At 33.2% G+C, this 14,339-nt stretch overlaps 1 protein-coding gene across 2 annotated transcripts in view; it reads left to right on the top strand.

Moving 5' to 3' along the window:
* unc80 (unc80, NALCN channel complex subunit) overlaps nucleotides 1-14,339 on the top strand; it is a 380,168-nt gene that overhangs the window by 166,061 nt on the left and 199,768 nt on the right. For both annotated transcript variants that reach the window (XM_089101793.1, XM_089101792.1), the window contains 3 exons: nucleotides 1,012-1,182; nucleotides 4,296-4,513; nucleotides 8,355-8,596. In XM_089101793.1, the coding sequence (XP_088957919.1) occupies nucleotides 1,012-1,182; nucleotides 4,296-4,513; nucleotides 8,355-8,596 (631 nt within the window). The remainder of the gene's footprint in view (nucleotides 1-1,011; nucleotides 1,183-4,295; nucleotides 4,514-8,354; nucleotides 8,597-14,339) is intronic.

Genomic DNA, 14,339 nt, shown 5'->3' with positions numbered 1-14,339 from the left:
TGCATAATTAGTCTTGATCGTATTAATACATAGAAAATACGTATTTGAAGGTTTTGAACTAAATATATGAAATTTTAGCGTATCAGCTAATTTCTAATGTTATTTACATGTATCGATATTATAATTGGATAAGTTTGAACATATAGAGTGATAATGATAACCCAGAGCTACATCTGTCAGTAAATTTTCGATTAATTTTTCTGTGTAAAGAAAAAATAGCCCAAATTGGCCTTAGCGTGCTTGAAATAAGGAAGTCCATTTCCTTCGTTTGGAAGAGGTTTGGGCCGTCAAAGCTAGCACACTTGTTACGATGACTTAACACATTTTTTTCTTTTTTTTACCTTTTTTGTTTTAGTTTATATTTTTGGAAGTGTATATTTTCATTACCTGAATTTCTTCTGAGTAAATTTTAATTTCTTTAGCTAGACTAGTTTAGCTAATTTTTGAGTGAATTGTCATACGTACGCGGTATTATTTATAAATATAGGTAGATATATACAAGGCGAAAAATTTTTTCTCACATTCAATTGTTTTTTGGAATTCTCTATCAGATGACCAATGGACCCTATTCCTCAATGTCAAACCCTTGTTACGAAAATAAAATAAATTGCTATCACTTGCGACGCATTATGTCCAAGTATGGTAAATAACAGCAATAAATAGCCTTCGCTAACATACAGTTCCTTCAAATACATCTTTTAAGCTTAGAAGGACAGCAATCCTCTTCATTAGCACTCGTAGTCCATTTTGTCCACCTTTCCTAATTAAATGTTGTTTATTAAGATCTAAATAAAAGTAACTTTACTTGTTTTAAGTTTGACTGCAAATATTGTCAATCTATGACATCCGAAAGAATTTAATTACAAGCGGGGAGAGAATAATTAGAAAAAGCGTAAAACACATGAATAATATTAAAAATGTGGAAGCCATCTTGACGTCGTTTATTAAATGTTACTTATGTCTGAACTGTGCTTGCTTAGTTTCAAACATTTATTCTTGGTATTTCTTTAGGATTCAGCTAACAAAGGAATCCCTATATATGGTAAAAATCAGTTTCATAGGGGAAGATCTATGACTGAGCCAAATATATCAGCTGCTTCAGTCGACGAGTTCTTTGAGTCACCTGGTGTAACCTGTTATATTACAAGGGATGGTGGGATTAATCTTTTGGTTTTATTGCAAGTAAGTGTTTTGTATGGGGTAATTGTATGTTAATTTTTTTCAATGTCGGTGAGGACATGTTGCTGTTCGTTCCCATTCATCGGCGTGCGTAGCTTTTTCTCTAGGGGGGGGGCAGCCGATTCTTTGATGAAGGGTGGGGGCTGAAGTTATATTGGCAGTTCCCAAAACCCTACATTGCCAGCAGGTTCTATCATACCTATGGAATCTTTATTGATAAGTAATCACTAAAAATCATAAATCATCGACAAGTTTCAGCATTAATCAATCTTCTTGGATTAGAGCTAAATCTTTCCAATATATTATGGATAATTGCTTTTTGTCTGCAATTTATTCTGTCATTCCAGCTGTTTATTTCCGGCTTTTTCAACCATCTACTTCTTATCAACTGTTTTTTTAACCATCTACCTTCTTTCAACTACTTTTTCAACGATGTCTTGTGTAAGTTTGAAGTTCTAGGGGGGAGCTGCCCCCCTCTGCTTCCCCTTCCCATTATATGTTTTACTGCTAGGATTCATTGCCTGTGAACTTTATGCTAAAATTTAATCATTCTATTCCTTATGTTAGCCTAGAAATGATTTTGCTTGATAAACAAAATAGCCTCATTTTTACTACTTGTGAGACAAATTTATCCTTAATTGATGTGCATAAATGTGCGAATTACTAATAGTAGAAAAGGAACCTCTACTGATTTTAGATTTGATTTTTCGCGAGGATAAAAGCAAAAGTGTATCTTGCAGGGTTTAAGTTCCAAAATAAGGAATAAGGATTTTCAATATTTTTTTTCTAGTTTTCGACTTTTTATGTTTTTTGTTATTGTAAAATTTTTACTTACGAACATCTATATTCTGGAATAAGCGGATTATTTTTAAAATTAAGAAACTAGAAATTAGTTTTTTGCATCAATTATCGAAGCTCTTCAGAAGTCCCTAGCTAGAGAGCAAAGACCAGAGAAAAGTTCTATAAAATCTAATAAATTCAAGACTCTTTTGCTTACAATTTACTGCTTTCCACATATCTTAGTTAAAAAAAACATAATAAAGCAAATCTTCTAAACTAAATGGTAAAGTATAGAAATATGAGAAAACAGTTGAAGGCCCAACAACTACAAAACATTTTTTTTTGTGAAGTATTCTAAAAATGTTTTTATTTCAAAATATGTAGCTGAGAAATACTTGAAATAAAAAAAAAAAAATAAAACAGACAGTTTTTGGTAACGAACTATAAGTAAGGAGCGACTCAGCCCCATAGAAACCGAAACTCTAAAAAGAGTAATCTTGATAATGATCAATACGTGAAAAGAATAGGCTTTTTGTGCTGATTACAAATATATATCATTCATTAAGTTTAATGTTATATTAGCTATCAAAAGCTAAGAGCCTGAGAAAATTTGCATAATTTTGGAAAAAAAGCGGGAAACACCCCAAAAAAAGTGGCGTTCGTAATGAAAATCATATCATCAGATTCAGCATATCAGGGAACGATAATATAGTGATTTGAAGCGCTTACCTATTAAGTTTGGAATTTTGTATCATTTGCCAGAAGAAAGATTCCCTAATGGTGATCTTAATGAACCAATGGTCCTTGAAGATCGGGAAAAAAATCGCTCAAGCAGAAATTGAAAGTTAAAGTTCACCTTTTCAGTGACCAAAAATATTCGGGGGCAACTTATCCCCCATACCCTTTTTCCCCAATGACATTCGAATTCGATAAAAATTTTAGGGATGCCATTTGGTTCAGCATAGCTGAAACGTCCAATGTCAATGAGGATAGGGCTGTAATTTATGCAATTTGCCTGTTGTTTACATATAATGCTTGTTATTCGGAAAGATATGGAATTTGATGGGAATTTTCTGCGGGGGGGGGGGGTCCATAAGGATTTTTTATTTGAATCCATATACAGAATTCTTTATATTTGCCTTACTTTATCTTTGGCTGCTCAATTTTACATATAGATAGAATGTTCCGAATGAAATATCCGGGGAAAAATTTCTGCTGGGAGGGAATCTTCAGGGGTATTTTTAGTTTGGGGGAGGAGGGATGTATTTTCCGCGTGAGGAATTTTCTATTGGAGAATTTTCCCCGGGAAAATTTTTTCACAGAGGAGATATTTCCGGTATGATTTGAAAAACAATCGGAAATCAAATATTTCTCAAATGAAAGGAGAATTTTCCGGGGAGGATTTTCAGGGAATATTTTCTTCGGAGGGAGGAGGCGAATTTCTCGGCATGATTTGAAGAACTATTAGAAATTAAATAAAAGAAGATGTTTCTCAACTGAAAGTAATGAGCAGCATTAAAACTTAAAATGAACAGAAATCGTTATGTATATCAGGGAGCTGCCCTTCTTCAATCCCTCGCTCTTTGCACTTAAGTTTGACTTTTTGGCTCAATTCTTCAAGAACGACTCCTGAAACACAAGGGTCATTTAATTGGAATTAAAAGGTTTTTTATAGCACTAAAAAACATAAGCATAGTGAATGAGGGATTAAGGAGGGGCTAAACCCCTTTATATACGGAATAATTTCTATTCGTTTAAGTATTAATATTTTTCCTTACTTTCAGTTGAAAACGCTAATTCTTTTTTATTTAATCAGTCCTAAAGCACCAAGTTTTAAAATTATTTTTGGAAAAATTAAGCTCTATAAAGTTGGTTGTTTTCAACCATCCCCTGTACAAAAGCCGTGAACTATAAGCTTACCTTTATGAATCAATGTATAGTAGTAGTAGTAATAGCAATTTATTATCAAAAAAAAAAAAACAGAGACAAAATCAATCGGTTGCGCACCAAAAGCGTCGCTTGCGAGGGTGTGCTACTAACAAAAAATAAATAAAAAAAAAATAGAAGAAAAAAAATAAATAGTGCTATAGTCTGCTATAGAAAACCAGACTAACAATATGGAGCTCAAGGGGCTAACTGAAAGTTCTAATTTTCCTTTAAACGTCTAGTTACTGGGTGATCAAACACGGAGGCACGAAAAAAAGTTTCTCTAACTTCAATCTAGATTGTATGAGATTTTTTTTAGCAATTATAGCTTTATTGGCTTCTCCTTTAAGATAGTTGTTGGTTTCAATTGCAATTTAGTATATATTACTTATTGCCATTTAATTTTATAGGGACTCTTGGTTATTTCAAGACGCTCGGATATTTGTTGTGACAAAATATGCGAAATTTTGTTGGTTCTAGTGGAGATGATAGTTGACCTTGGACTTTTGAGGGACAATGTTGAACTAACCGAGCTTGCAGAAAAACTTCCCAATTTCAATAACTCGCAAAGACCTATCAAAGATGATCATAAAGAGAAATGGATAATGACGCTAGAGGTTATTCTACGGTTTGTATTTTATATTTTTCTAAACACCTATTCTCAAAAAGATTTTATTAGAACCAAAGTTGAGCTAACGGTAATTTTGATAGTCATTCTAATTAAATCCATTTGCTGTAGATACCTAGTACTAAAAAGCAGATCTATTCAAAACTGAATTTAAATCGAATAACCAAAAATGAGCCAACCAGCAGATTATTCTGAAAAAAGATGATTCCGGAATTTTTTTTATTATTTTCCTTATTATACATGCTGTTTAAGTAATCTTAGCCAATACTTTCTCAACATAAAAAAATATGAAGTAAAGATATATATATATATATATATATATATATATATATATATATATATATATATATATATATATATATATATATATATATATATATATATATATATATATATATATATATATATATATATATATATATATATATATATATATATATATATATATATATATATATATATATATATATATATATATATATATATACAATCTTCAATTTTTCAAAAAATAAGATAGAAGCTAAAATCATGGTTTTTCAAATTAACTAGGCTTATAAATTTCTGGATCCGAATATGTGTGCCTTTTAGTTACCCTGAGAACCAATAAACCTTTAAAAAGAAATTAAATTATCTTTAGTCTGCTCAACTAACGTCGTTTATATAATCATGGTTAAGTAAATGTAAGAAAGATTGCTGTCCTTTAGGGAAGATTAACGACTTTTTATGTATACACTAGTAGGAAATAGTATAATTAGTTACATGGAAATGAAATGAGATGACTGAAATATATTATTTTGGAGTAATGAGAGAGGACTAACCTTTAAATCTCTTGTGTACCTACTTCTGCCATCTATGATTCTAGTTTATATTTCTTGCACCTTAAAGTAGTCTCTAGTGAAACCAGTAGGGGCTTAAATTACCGTAACTTATTTGTTGAAAAATACTGCTACTACTAATACTAACAACTCCCTGTAGCACCAAGCTGCCTGAGGCCAACACATCTTGGCACGCTCCTCTTCCATCCCAATCTATGTAAAACCTCCCTCTTTACACCCTTTTGGAAAGTTTCTACTTTCCTTGAATGTTTCCTTACGACATCCTCCCACCCTATTTGGGGAGCCCTGCTTTTGTTTGGCCCTAAACGGTTGTCTAATAAGGACGATTTTGGGCATTCTGTCATCCTTCATTCTCAGAACGTGTCCTAGTTATCTCAACTTTTCTTTCATTATAGCCCTAGAAAAAGGGATTGGCCTATATTTTTCGTGCAGCTTACTGTTAGGGTTTTGAAATTCCGTTCTTCATTTAAACAAAATTTGCTTCAGGAATTTGACATTCATATTTAAATGCAAAACAATGCTATTATCATTGCAAATTTACTATTTTTGGACCCTCGAGAAAATGCTCCTTTTTTGGAGTTGTAAAATTTGTATTTCAGATTCTAAAAAATACTTTGGTGGCAGGGCCTGGGGTTCGTTCTATTTCTTAAGCACTTATAGATGAACTTCAGTTTGAATCGCTTTCTGCTAGCTTGCCAGCAGAAACTGAGCTTTCCGATCAAAAGCAGAAACATGATTCTAGGAAACGGAAGCTTGGCGGAATAATTTCAGATAGTCCTCTCTGACATGGACTATAAAGCTCAATTTGAGCTCTCATACCGTAGGCTCTAACCTAGAGACAATTGAAAAACTTCCTTTTTGGCTCCAGGCAAGAACTATGCACAGCTTTTGAAAGTATGGTATCATATTCATCAATCCGGCCAGATATCTACACCTTTCGCAAAATCTGTAAAGGATAAACCCCTGTCATTTTCTTCCAATAAACTGAAATCAGCTGCATAAGAAAAAAAATGCAGCAAAGGACAGGACAAATTCAAAGTGTTGTTTCTGAATACAATTAAAGCAAAAGAGCTTTAAATTTTCTTCTAAGATAATGCTAGGCTTTTAAGTAAACTGAAATCTTAAATCAAGAATTATCAGCGACATCTTAACTTTTTTCCCGCTTTGTTTAATACTATTTTAGATCATTACTCCCTTTGTTATTACAATATTGCTGAAATTAATAGAACTAAATTTTGATAACAATCTCATGTCGAATTTTGTTTATTCAAACAATCTTTATCCAATTAGAAGCGTATTTTGGTTGACTGTTTGATCGAAGTTTTCTTGTTAAATTGTAAATAAAATTTACTAGCGAAATGTCCTTTGCAATAAATACTTTATGATTGGACAATTGGTTGGTATTTAAAAAATCAGGATTTCTCGGAATATGGAAAATTATTCCTGATTTTTAAAACAGTTTTATCATCCAGTTTTATTTTTAAGTAAGGAAGATTGTGTGTAGATGTGGTAGGTAGTATTATGAATTAGATATAAATAAGACTGTATGTAGGCTTAGATTTATCATAGAAATATACTCTTTGCCTGGACTTCTGGCAAGTCTCTGATTAAAAGTAAGCTAATTATCTTAAATTATTGATAAGCAATCGTTTCTTCTTTATGAATGAGGTAAGTCGGGTCTTAACTATCACACTTTTATACCTTTATGAACTCGAATAATGAGAAAAAAAATGGAGTAGCATGTATCCCTTAACGTGCAATGTCAAATCCATCATTTCTGCCACGATTTAAGAACAGTGTTTAGAAATGGTTATTGTAGACTTTCGGTATCTTTATCAATGATTAGTGATAAAATATGTTCCTTTTAAATCCTAAAATTTAGGAGCAAATTGAACAAAAAGAAAGGAAAAGGAAGCAAATTGCGAGCAAAAGGAAGAGCTTGCCTTAATCCAACTATAATCTGAACAAGATTTTTTTCAAATAAAAATTTAGAAAATCTAACGAGATCTACCAAAACAAGCGGGCTGCTCAACCGGTTCAATTCTCCTAATTAGGTTCACAAATAAATCAGATCTACCAACAGGCGGGATTCTCAACCGATCCAATTCTCCTACCTAGGTTCACAAATAAATGAGATCTATCAAAACAGGCAGGCTACTCAACTGATTCAATTCTCCCAACTAAGTTCACAAATAAATGAGATCTACCAAAGGGCGGGCTACCCAACCAATTCAATTCTCCTAACCAGGCTCACAAATAAATTACATCTACCAACAGGTGGGCTACTTAACAGATTCAATTCTCCGAACTAGGTTCACAAATAAATGAGTTATGAGACCCAACCCACGTCCCTATTTTCAGTTTATCAAAATGTAGGTGACTGTATGGTATATGATGGTCAAGATCCGAATAGTAAAATACAATCCCTCCTCACATGTTAGCGTACACGGTAGGGGAGCTCCCCCTTTCCAAATGGTGGTGCAAGGAATCCATTTTCAAGAGAAATGAAATATCTTCCCAATTCGCAATCCTCCTGCAATGTCAATTTGATTGAACCATCCATGGAGCATATATTCTTGGATTGTCTAAATTGTCTAATTGAATTTATTCCTAGTAAAACACGGATCACATTTTAACTAAGTTCTTTGAGAAGATGGAAACGACTTTTGTGAAACAAAAACAATGAACCGAAGTCGATACGTGGATTCCAACTAGTATAACCGACTGATGAACTGCATGAAGTCTTCCTAGCAAACTTTTCGACAAAAAATTGTGTTAAAAGAATGCCAATTACAGAGATCTACCTGTGCACGAAGGGAAACTTTTAGGTAATTGAAATATTATTTTGTAGACCCGGGGAACACACTTTATCAATTTTTATTCAAAACAGAAGCCTGCTGAATATCCTCCCAGGTAAATGGTTTTTTTATTGGTTGACACAAAATCCGGCCCCCGAAGCAAAATTTGGTTGCTTTGCAGAATTTATATTTATTTCTTTATTTCAGAATTTTGTCAAATGCTGGATGCCCATATGAATGTGATGAAACTCGACAACAAAACTGTTGTGAACACGTAAGACAGCATGCAACACACATTTTAACTCGACTACATAAACAAGAATCTAAGAGATTTGTCGAGGCCATGCAGCTGCTTTCATTAAAGAGACTAAATATGAGCATAATAATGAAATCGCTTCACTCATTCAGTGGCTTTTGCATGGAGCAGGCGTGTCTTTTGTCGCCACCCTGTAAGTCAAGTATTTATTTTAGTCAATGTACCTTGGGCTCTCCAGGTAAAGTACTGAAGTACACAGCCAAAAACGACCCTTTTTTAAATCTGAATAAAGGCAAACTCTTCTGACTCATCTGACCACGCACGTAACATGCTGCAGGGATCGTTCCCTTCTCGTCACCTGTGTTTGAGCCTGTGTGTATTGTACCTCTTGTAAAAATTGCGTTAATTACCACACTTTTACTTTATCATGTCCAAAGGGTCGATGGCAAACCGATTCTACCTGCCTCAGAAGTAGGTTTTTCCGAAGAACATACTGCCTTTCCATGACGCGCAAATAACAGTTCAAATAGGGATAAATCCTTTTATTAGACAGTGAAAAACAATGACAAAAATTCTGGATATTTAGAACGCATGTACAGCTACCGTCATCGGCAGATAAATATCTTATCTGCTGATGACGTTCGCTGTGTATGTAATCGAAAATTCCTGAATTTTTATTATTGTTTTTTGTTGTCTAATATAAGAATTTATCCCTATTTGAACTGCTATTTGTACTACATAAGAAGGTTATTATACAATGGTTAGAAGGTTAAATCGTTCACTGCAATATTGAACAAGGTAATGACGAGATCAAAAAAATTTAGAACCTGACTAACATCATTTCTGCTGGCAATACTAAAAAGCCAAGTGAACCTTAGCTACAATTGCTATGCTCACTGTTTATCCTTTTCTTCCTCAGTGGTGGGAGTTGTGTGTCTAAGCATTTAAAAAAAGTAATAATTGATTCTAATTACTTATAGAGATGTGTTTACATTGTTTAGCTACAGTCAAGTACGAAAACAACGCTACTTTTACTACTGCTAATACAAATGCAAAATTCGGTATACCCTTGAGAAAAACAAAATTGTAACGCTATATATCGAAAATATGCTCTTTTATTTCTATTCTCGCTTAGATTTTCTTGAATAGAAAGGGTGTGAAGTGACTAATCAAATTCAAATTGCTTCAAAATGTGTCTTTTCAAAGCTCAAGTTTAAAAGCAAGTAGGCTGTTCCTGTGGTTAGCCCGAGTCACCATGTGACCGTTTCTGCCAACGTTGAATAAGGCAAGTGCCATATTACACTAGCTCGAGACCCGTTTGAGGATCTAAAGAGCCTTTACAATAATTATCGTAGAGCCATGTATCGTTCTTAAGTCCATTGAATAAAAAAAACTTTATTGTAGAAAATTGAAGAGTGATTAAAACGAGAAGAGATTACTAGGGGTTGGTACCCCCCCCCCCCCCTCCGGACTCACGTGAAGTGTTGTAGGATTTAATTCACCATTTATGCACAATTTATTTGCGCTGCGCCAATTGCACGCATAGTCCACTTAATCTATTTTTTTAATGTGGAGTTTTAAGTAATTTGTGAATAATATCCTATCGTATTTTGTGATTAAAAGACAGATTTTACTCGCTTTAAGCTTTAATCGCTCTTTACTTTTGCGTAAATAACTTTCGATTTTATTTAATTTTTGTCTCTTTTAAGAATTTCAGCATGAAAAATAGTATTATTTTTTTTATCATAAAGATATATACACGCTGAATCTTTCCCAGCTCAAATGGCAACTTTGGCTATCAGTATTATATATATATATATATATATATATATATATATATATATATATATATATATATATATATATATATATATATATATATATATATAATATATATATATATATATATATATATATATATATATATATATATATATATATATATATATATATATATATATATATATATATATATATATATATATATATATATATATATATATATATATATATATATATATATGCATACTCCTGCCATTTACCCGTTCCCCAGCCATTTAAACATTTGCCTCTCAAATACTTAGACTATCTGTCTTGGCTTTTCTCTGTCTACAGTTGGCCATGTCTTCATGCAACCTATGCAGCCTACTGCAAAATACTTGATAACTTTAATTCAATGTGTGCGTGTGTGTATATATATTATAGCGTACTTGAGGATGTCATCTCGATTTGTAATTTCAATCTCAATTTGATAACGGGGTTTGTTCATGAAAATACACTAAAGAATACATAAAGAAAACAATAAAAAAAGAAAAACAACAAAAAAATTAACCCTCCGTAAGCTTTCGCTTACTTCGAGTAACCCTTTAAACATAGGAAAATTTAAAAAAGAGTAGAAGAGAAAAAAAGAATAAGAAAAAGAAAAAAAAAATCTGCATTTGCCCTACACCTGGTTGCAACAACCCTTCTAAACAACAACACATTCCACCCACCAGCACACTCAAAAAACCCCTGTTTCCATCAAACAAATCATTATGCAATTTATTTGCATTAAATGTTTTTTTTATGTGGGAACTTGAGAGCGAAAGAAATTCAATTTAACGATTCTTCAAAAATCCTGCAACTGGAGACTAACTGTTTTAAGATCTAATCACACACATTTGCCGACTCTTTCAAAAATTCGGGGAAATTATTCCAAACATTTGGCCCTATATGACATATTGAAAACAAAGATCTGGTTCTAACGACTTGAGGTGTCTTCATTTTATTAGCATATCGTGTAGGATAATTGTGTATTTCATCACCAGAAGTGAATAAATTCAGAAAACACTTAGAAACTAATTTGGAATAACACTTATACATGAATATTGCATGATAAGATTTTCCTAGACCTGACAGAGGGCTAATATTTTACTGTGCATATTGAAATCTAACTGATGTTTCTTTGCTATCTCCGGTCAACACCCGGAGTGTCATGTTTTGAATCACACTTAGTTTCTTCAAGTGGACTGAAAACGTACTAGAGCATAAGAAAAATAAATTAATCTCATCACATAATTTGGAAATATATTCTTTAGCTTTCTCACCATTCCAACATTTCTTGTAATTTTACTACTACTAAAAGATAGATGATTTTTAAAGCTAAGGCATTCATCAACAATAATACCAAGATACCTGATATTATTGGTACGCCTGACTACATAATTATCTATTTGTATATCAGTAATCCAAGGGTAATAATTAAAAGACCTAGCATACATAAGAAACCCTGATTTATTATGATTTAACAAAAGTTTATTTACTCTCATCCACTTATCTATGCATAGTATACCCTTTTTCATTATTTTTATTAAATGGGCTGAAATCTTTGCTGCCACAGTAAAATGGGTATCATTAGCAAAACTGGGAAGGATGACCTTAGAATTAGTATATAAACCCTGAGATTTATTTATCGAACTCATCACAGAAAAGCTCAATTCATTTATATATTCTAGGAATAAAAGGGGGCCTAAAACAGAACCCTGAGGCACACCAAATTCAGCCACTCTTTTCTACATACTCTACATACTGTGTTCTACCACTCAAAAAGGGTTCAAATAGCTTCAATGCCTTTCCTCATATTCCACAATTTTCTAGCTTCCGCAATAAAATTACATGGTCAACAGTGTCGAACGCTTTTACAATATCTAAGAAAAAAGACGCCACTTTAAAACTCTGGTCTAGAGCACCATTTACAAACGTCGTCAACATTAAAACTGCCTTTTCCGTAGACATCCCTTTACGAAAACCAAGTTGATTAGGATGAAAAATCTATCTATTCTCCAAAAACTCAGATACTCTAATGTAGATAATTTTCTCTATTAACCTCGCTATAGCAGACAGGAGGGATATCGGCCTATAATTATTTAAATTATTCTTCTCTCCTCCTTTAAAGAAAGGGATTACCCTAGCCCCTTCAAGGCACTCAGGATATAAACCATTTCTAAAACTTTCATTAATCAGGTACACAATTTGATGCGATGTGACAGGAAAAATTGCCTTAAATACCTCCATTGATATCAAATTAGACCCCGCAGTACTATTCCGCATATTTTTTACGACGTCATTCAATTCGTTTTTAGTAACCGGTCGTATTAATCTTTTTTAGTAATCAGTACTTTCAGGCAAAAATTGGGTGAAAGAGCCATCACTCGGATATTGTGAAATTGACGATGCTAAGCTTCCTCCTATACTAGAAAAATCATCACACATTCATTCAGCTGTTGATGAATATTCATCGAAAAAAAAATTCTTTATGAATATTCATAAAGAATATCATTGTGATTAATCGGATTAATCACAGATTTTATCACTTTCCAAGTCTTGCCAGGGCTGCTTTTCTAAAACGATCGCTCAGGCTTAGCTTTACGGAGCAAACTATTCAACTTATTACTATATTGTTTATAAATATTTATATCACTAACATAATTACTTAATACTGACTTTTTATATGATTCATGTTTCTTTGCTAAGGAAACCAGAATACTTTTCGTAATCCAGCTTCTTTGGCGTATCATAATTAATTTTACTGCATTAATTAATCTTAAATAAATTAATGCAGTTATCAATTAATAAATACATTAATCTTTAATTAACCTTAAATTAAAATTAATTTTAATTTTATGGATCTCTTCTTAATTTTACTGGACTCGACTATCGTATTCTTAATCATTAAATACCAACTTATAAACTTATCATTTACATTCATGTCATTATGATCTAAAAAGTCAAAATATGTATCTCCTAGCTTATTATTTAACTTCGATACATTAATATGCCTCTGGCCCTTTTTCAAAATTTCAGAACGCTCTAATGCCGGTATTTAAAAAAGAAAAGATACTAGATATATACACGCTAAATCTTTCCCAGCCCAAATGGCAACTTTGACTACCAGCTCTTGAGAATATCATCTTGATTTGCAATGCAGTCTTATCAAAAGATTGTCCACTTTACTGATTGGTAATTCTCACCTTCCCTAAGCGGTAGCTTCAAAAATAGTCATATATGCACAAGCTTATATGTCAATCCTAAGCCTCATATTAACAATGAGTTATATCCGTTATTACAGACATTTATTCTGGGCTTTGCTTTGAAAAGGGAAAATGTCTTTGAAAGAAAAGGAAAAACAGGTGAATTATATGAGAATTTAACTGATTATAGGGACACCATAAAATTTGAAATTAGGAGGGGGAAATGCCCCCCCTACACACACTGTATACTGGCTTGCGTTGTTGCACATCATATCAGTGTTTTTGGCCGAAATGCTTCTCGGGAGTCATTTTGTTTTTTGGAGGTGATGGGATTCCAGGTTTGACTGTCTTGTATATTATACCCGTTCCTAGTTTCTGGGATTAAAGTTGTTAGTAAAAAAGAAAGAAATACATAAAAATAACAAATAAATTGCAACGGTACCCATACGGGCTAGGCTGAGAAAGATAAGCTGTATCTCAATATGTCATGCCCAATGTGCCACTGATTGTCCAGCAGTTATTGTTTTTATTTTTTCGCTGTGGATGTGATGGACCTCTCGTCTCGATTTGGCCTGGGCCTCGAGTAGGTTTTGTGATTCCGCTCTCAATAACAATGATAAAAGCGTGGGCTAACTTCCCATACTACTACTACTGCTACTAACAACTCACCGCAGCACCAAGCCGCCTGAGGCCAACACTGCCATACACGCTCCTCCTCCATCCCAATCTATCCGAAGTCTCCCTCTTTACACCCGCTCACGAAGTTCCAATTTCCTTTAAATCTTTCTTTATGACGTCCTCCCACCCCAGACGGGGACGACCTGGTTTCCGTTTAGCCCTAGATGGTTTGCCGAAAAGAACAGTCTTCGGCAATCTGTCATACTTCATCCGCACAACGTGCCCTAACCACCTCAACCTTTCTTTCAT

Source organism: Artemia sp. Qi Xiang Cuo, chromosome 15 (assembly GCF_049724085.1).
Source record: "Artemia sp. Qi Xiang Cuo chromosome 15, ASM4972408v1, whole genome shotgun sequence".
NCBI lineage: Eukaryota > Metazoa > Arthropoda > Branchiopoda > Anostraca > Artemiidae > Artemia > Artemia sp. Qi Xiang Cuo.
This window is presented reverse-complemented; position numbering and strand designations above follow the sequence as displayed.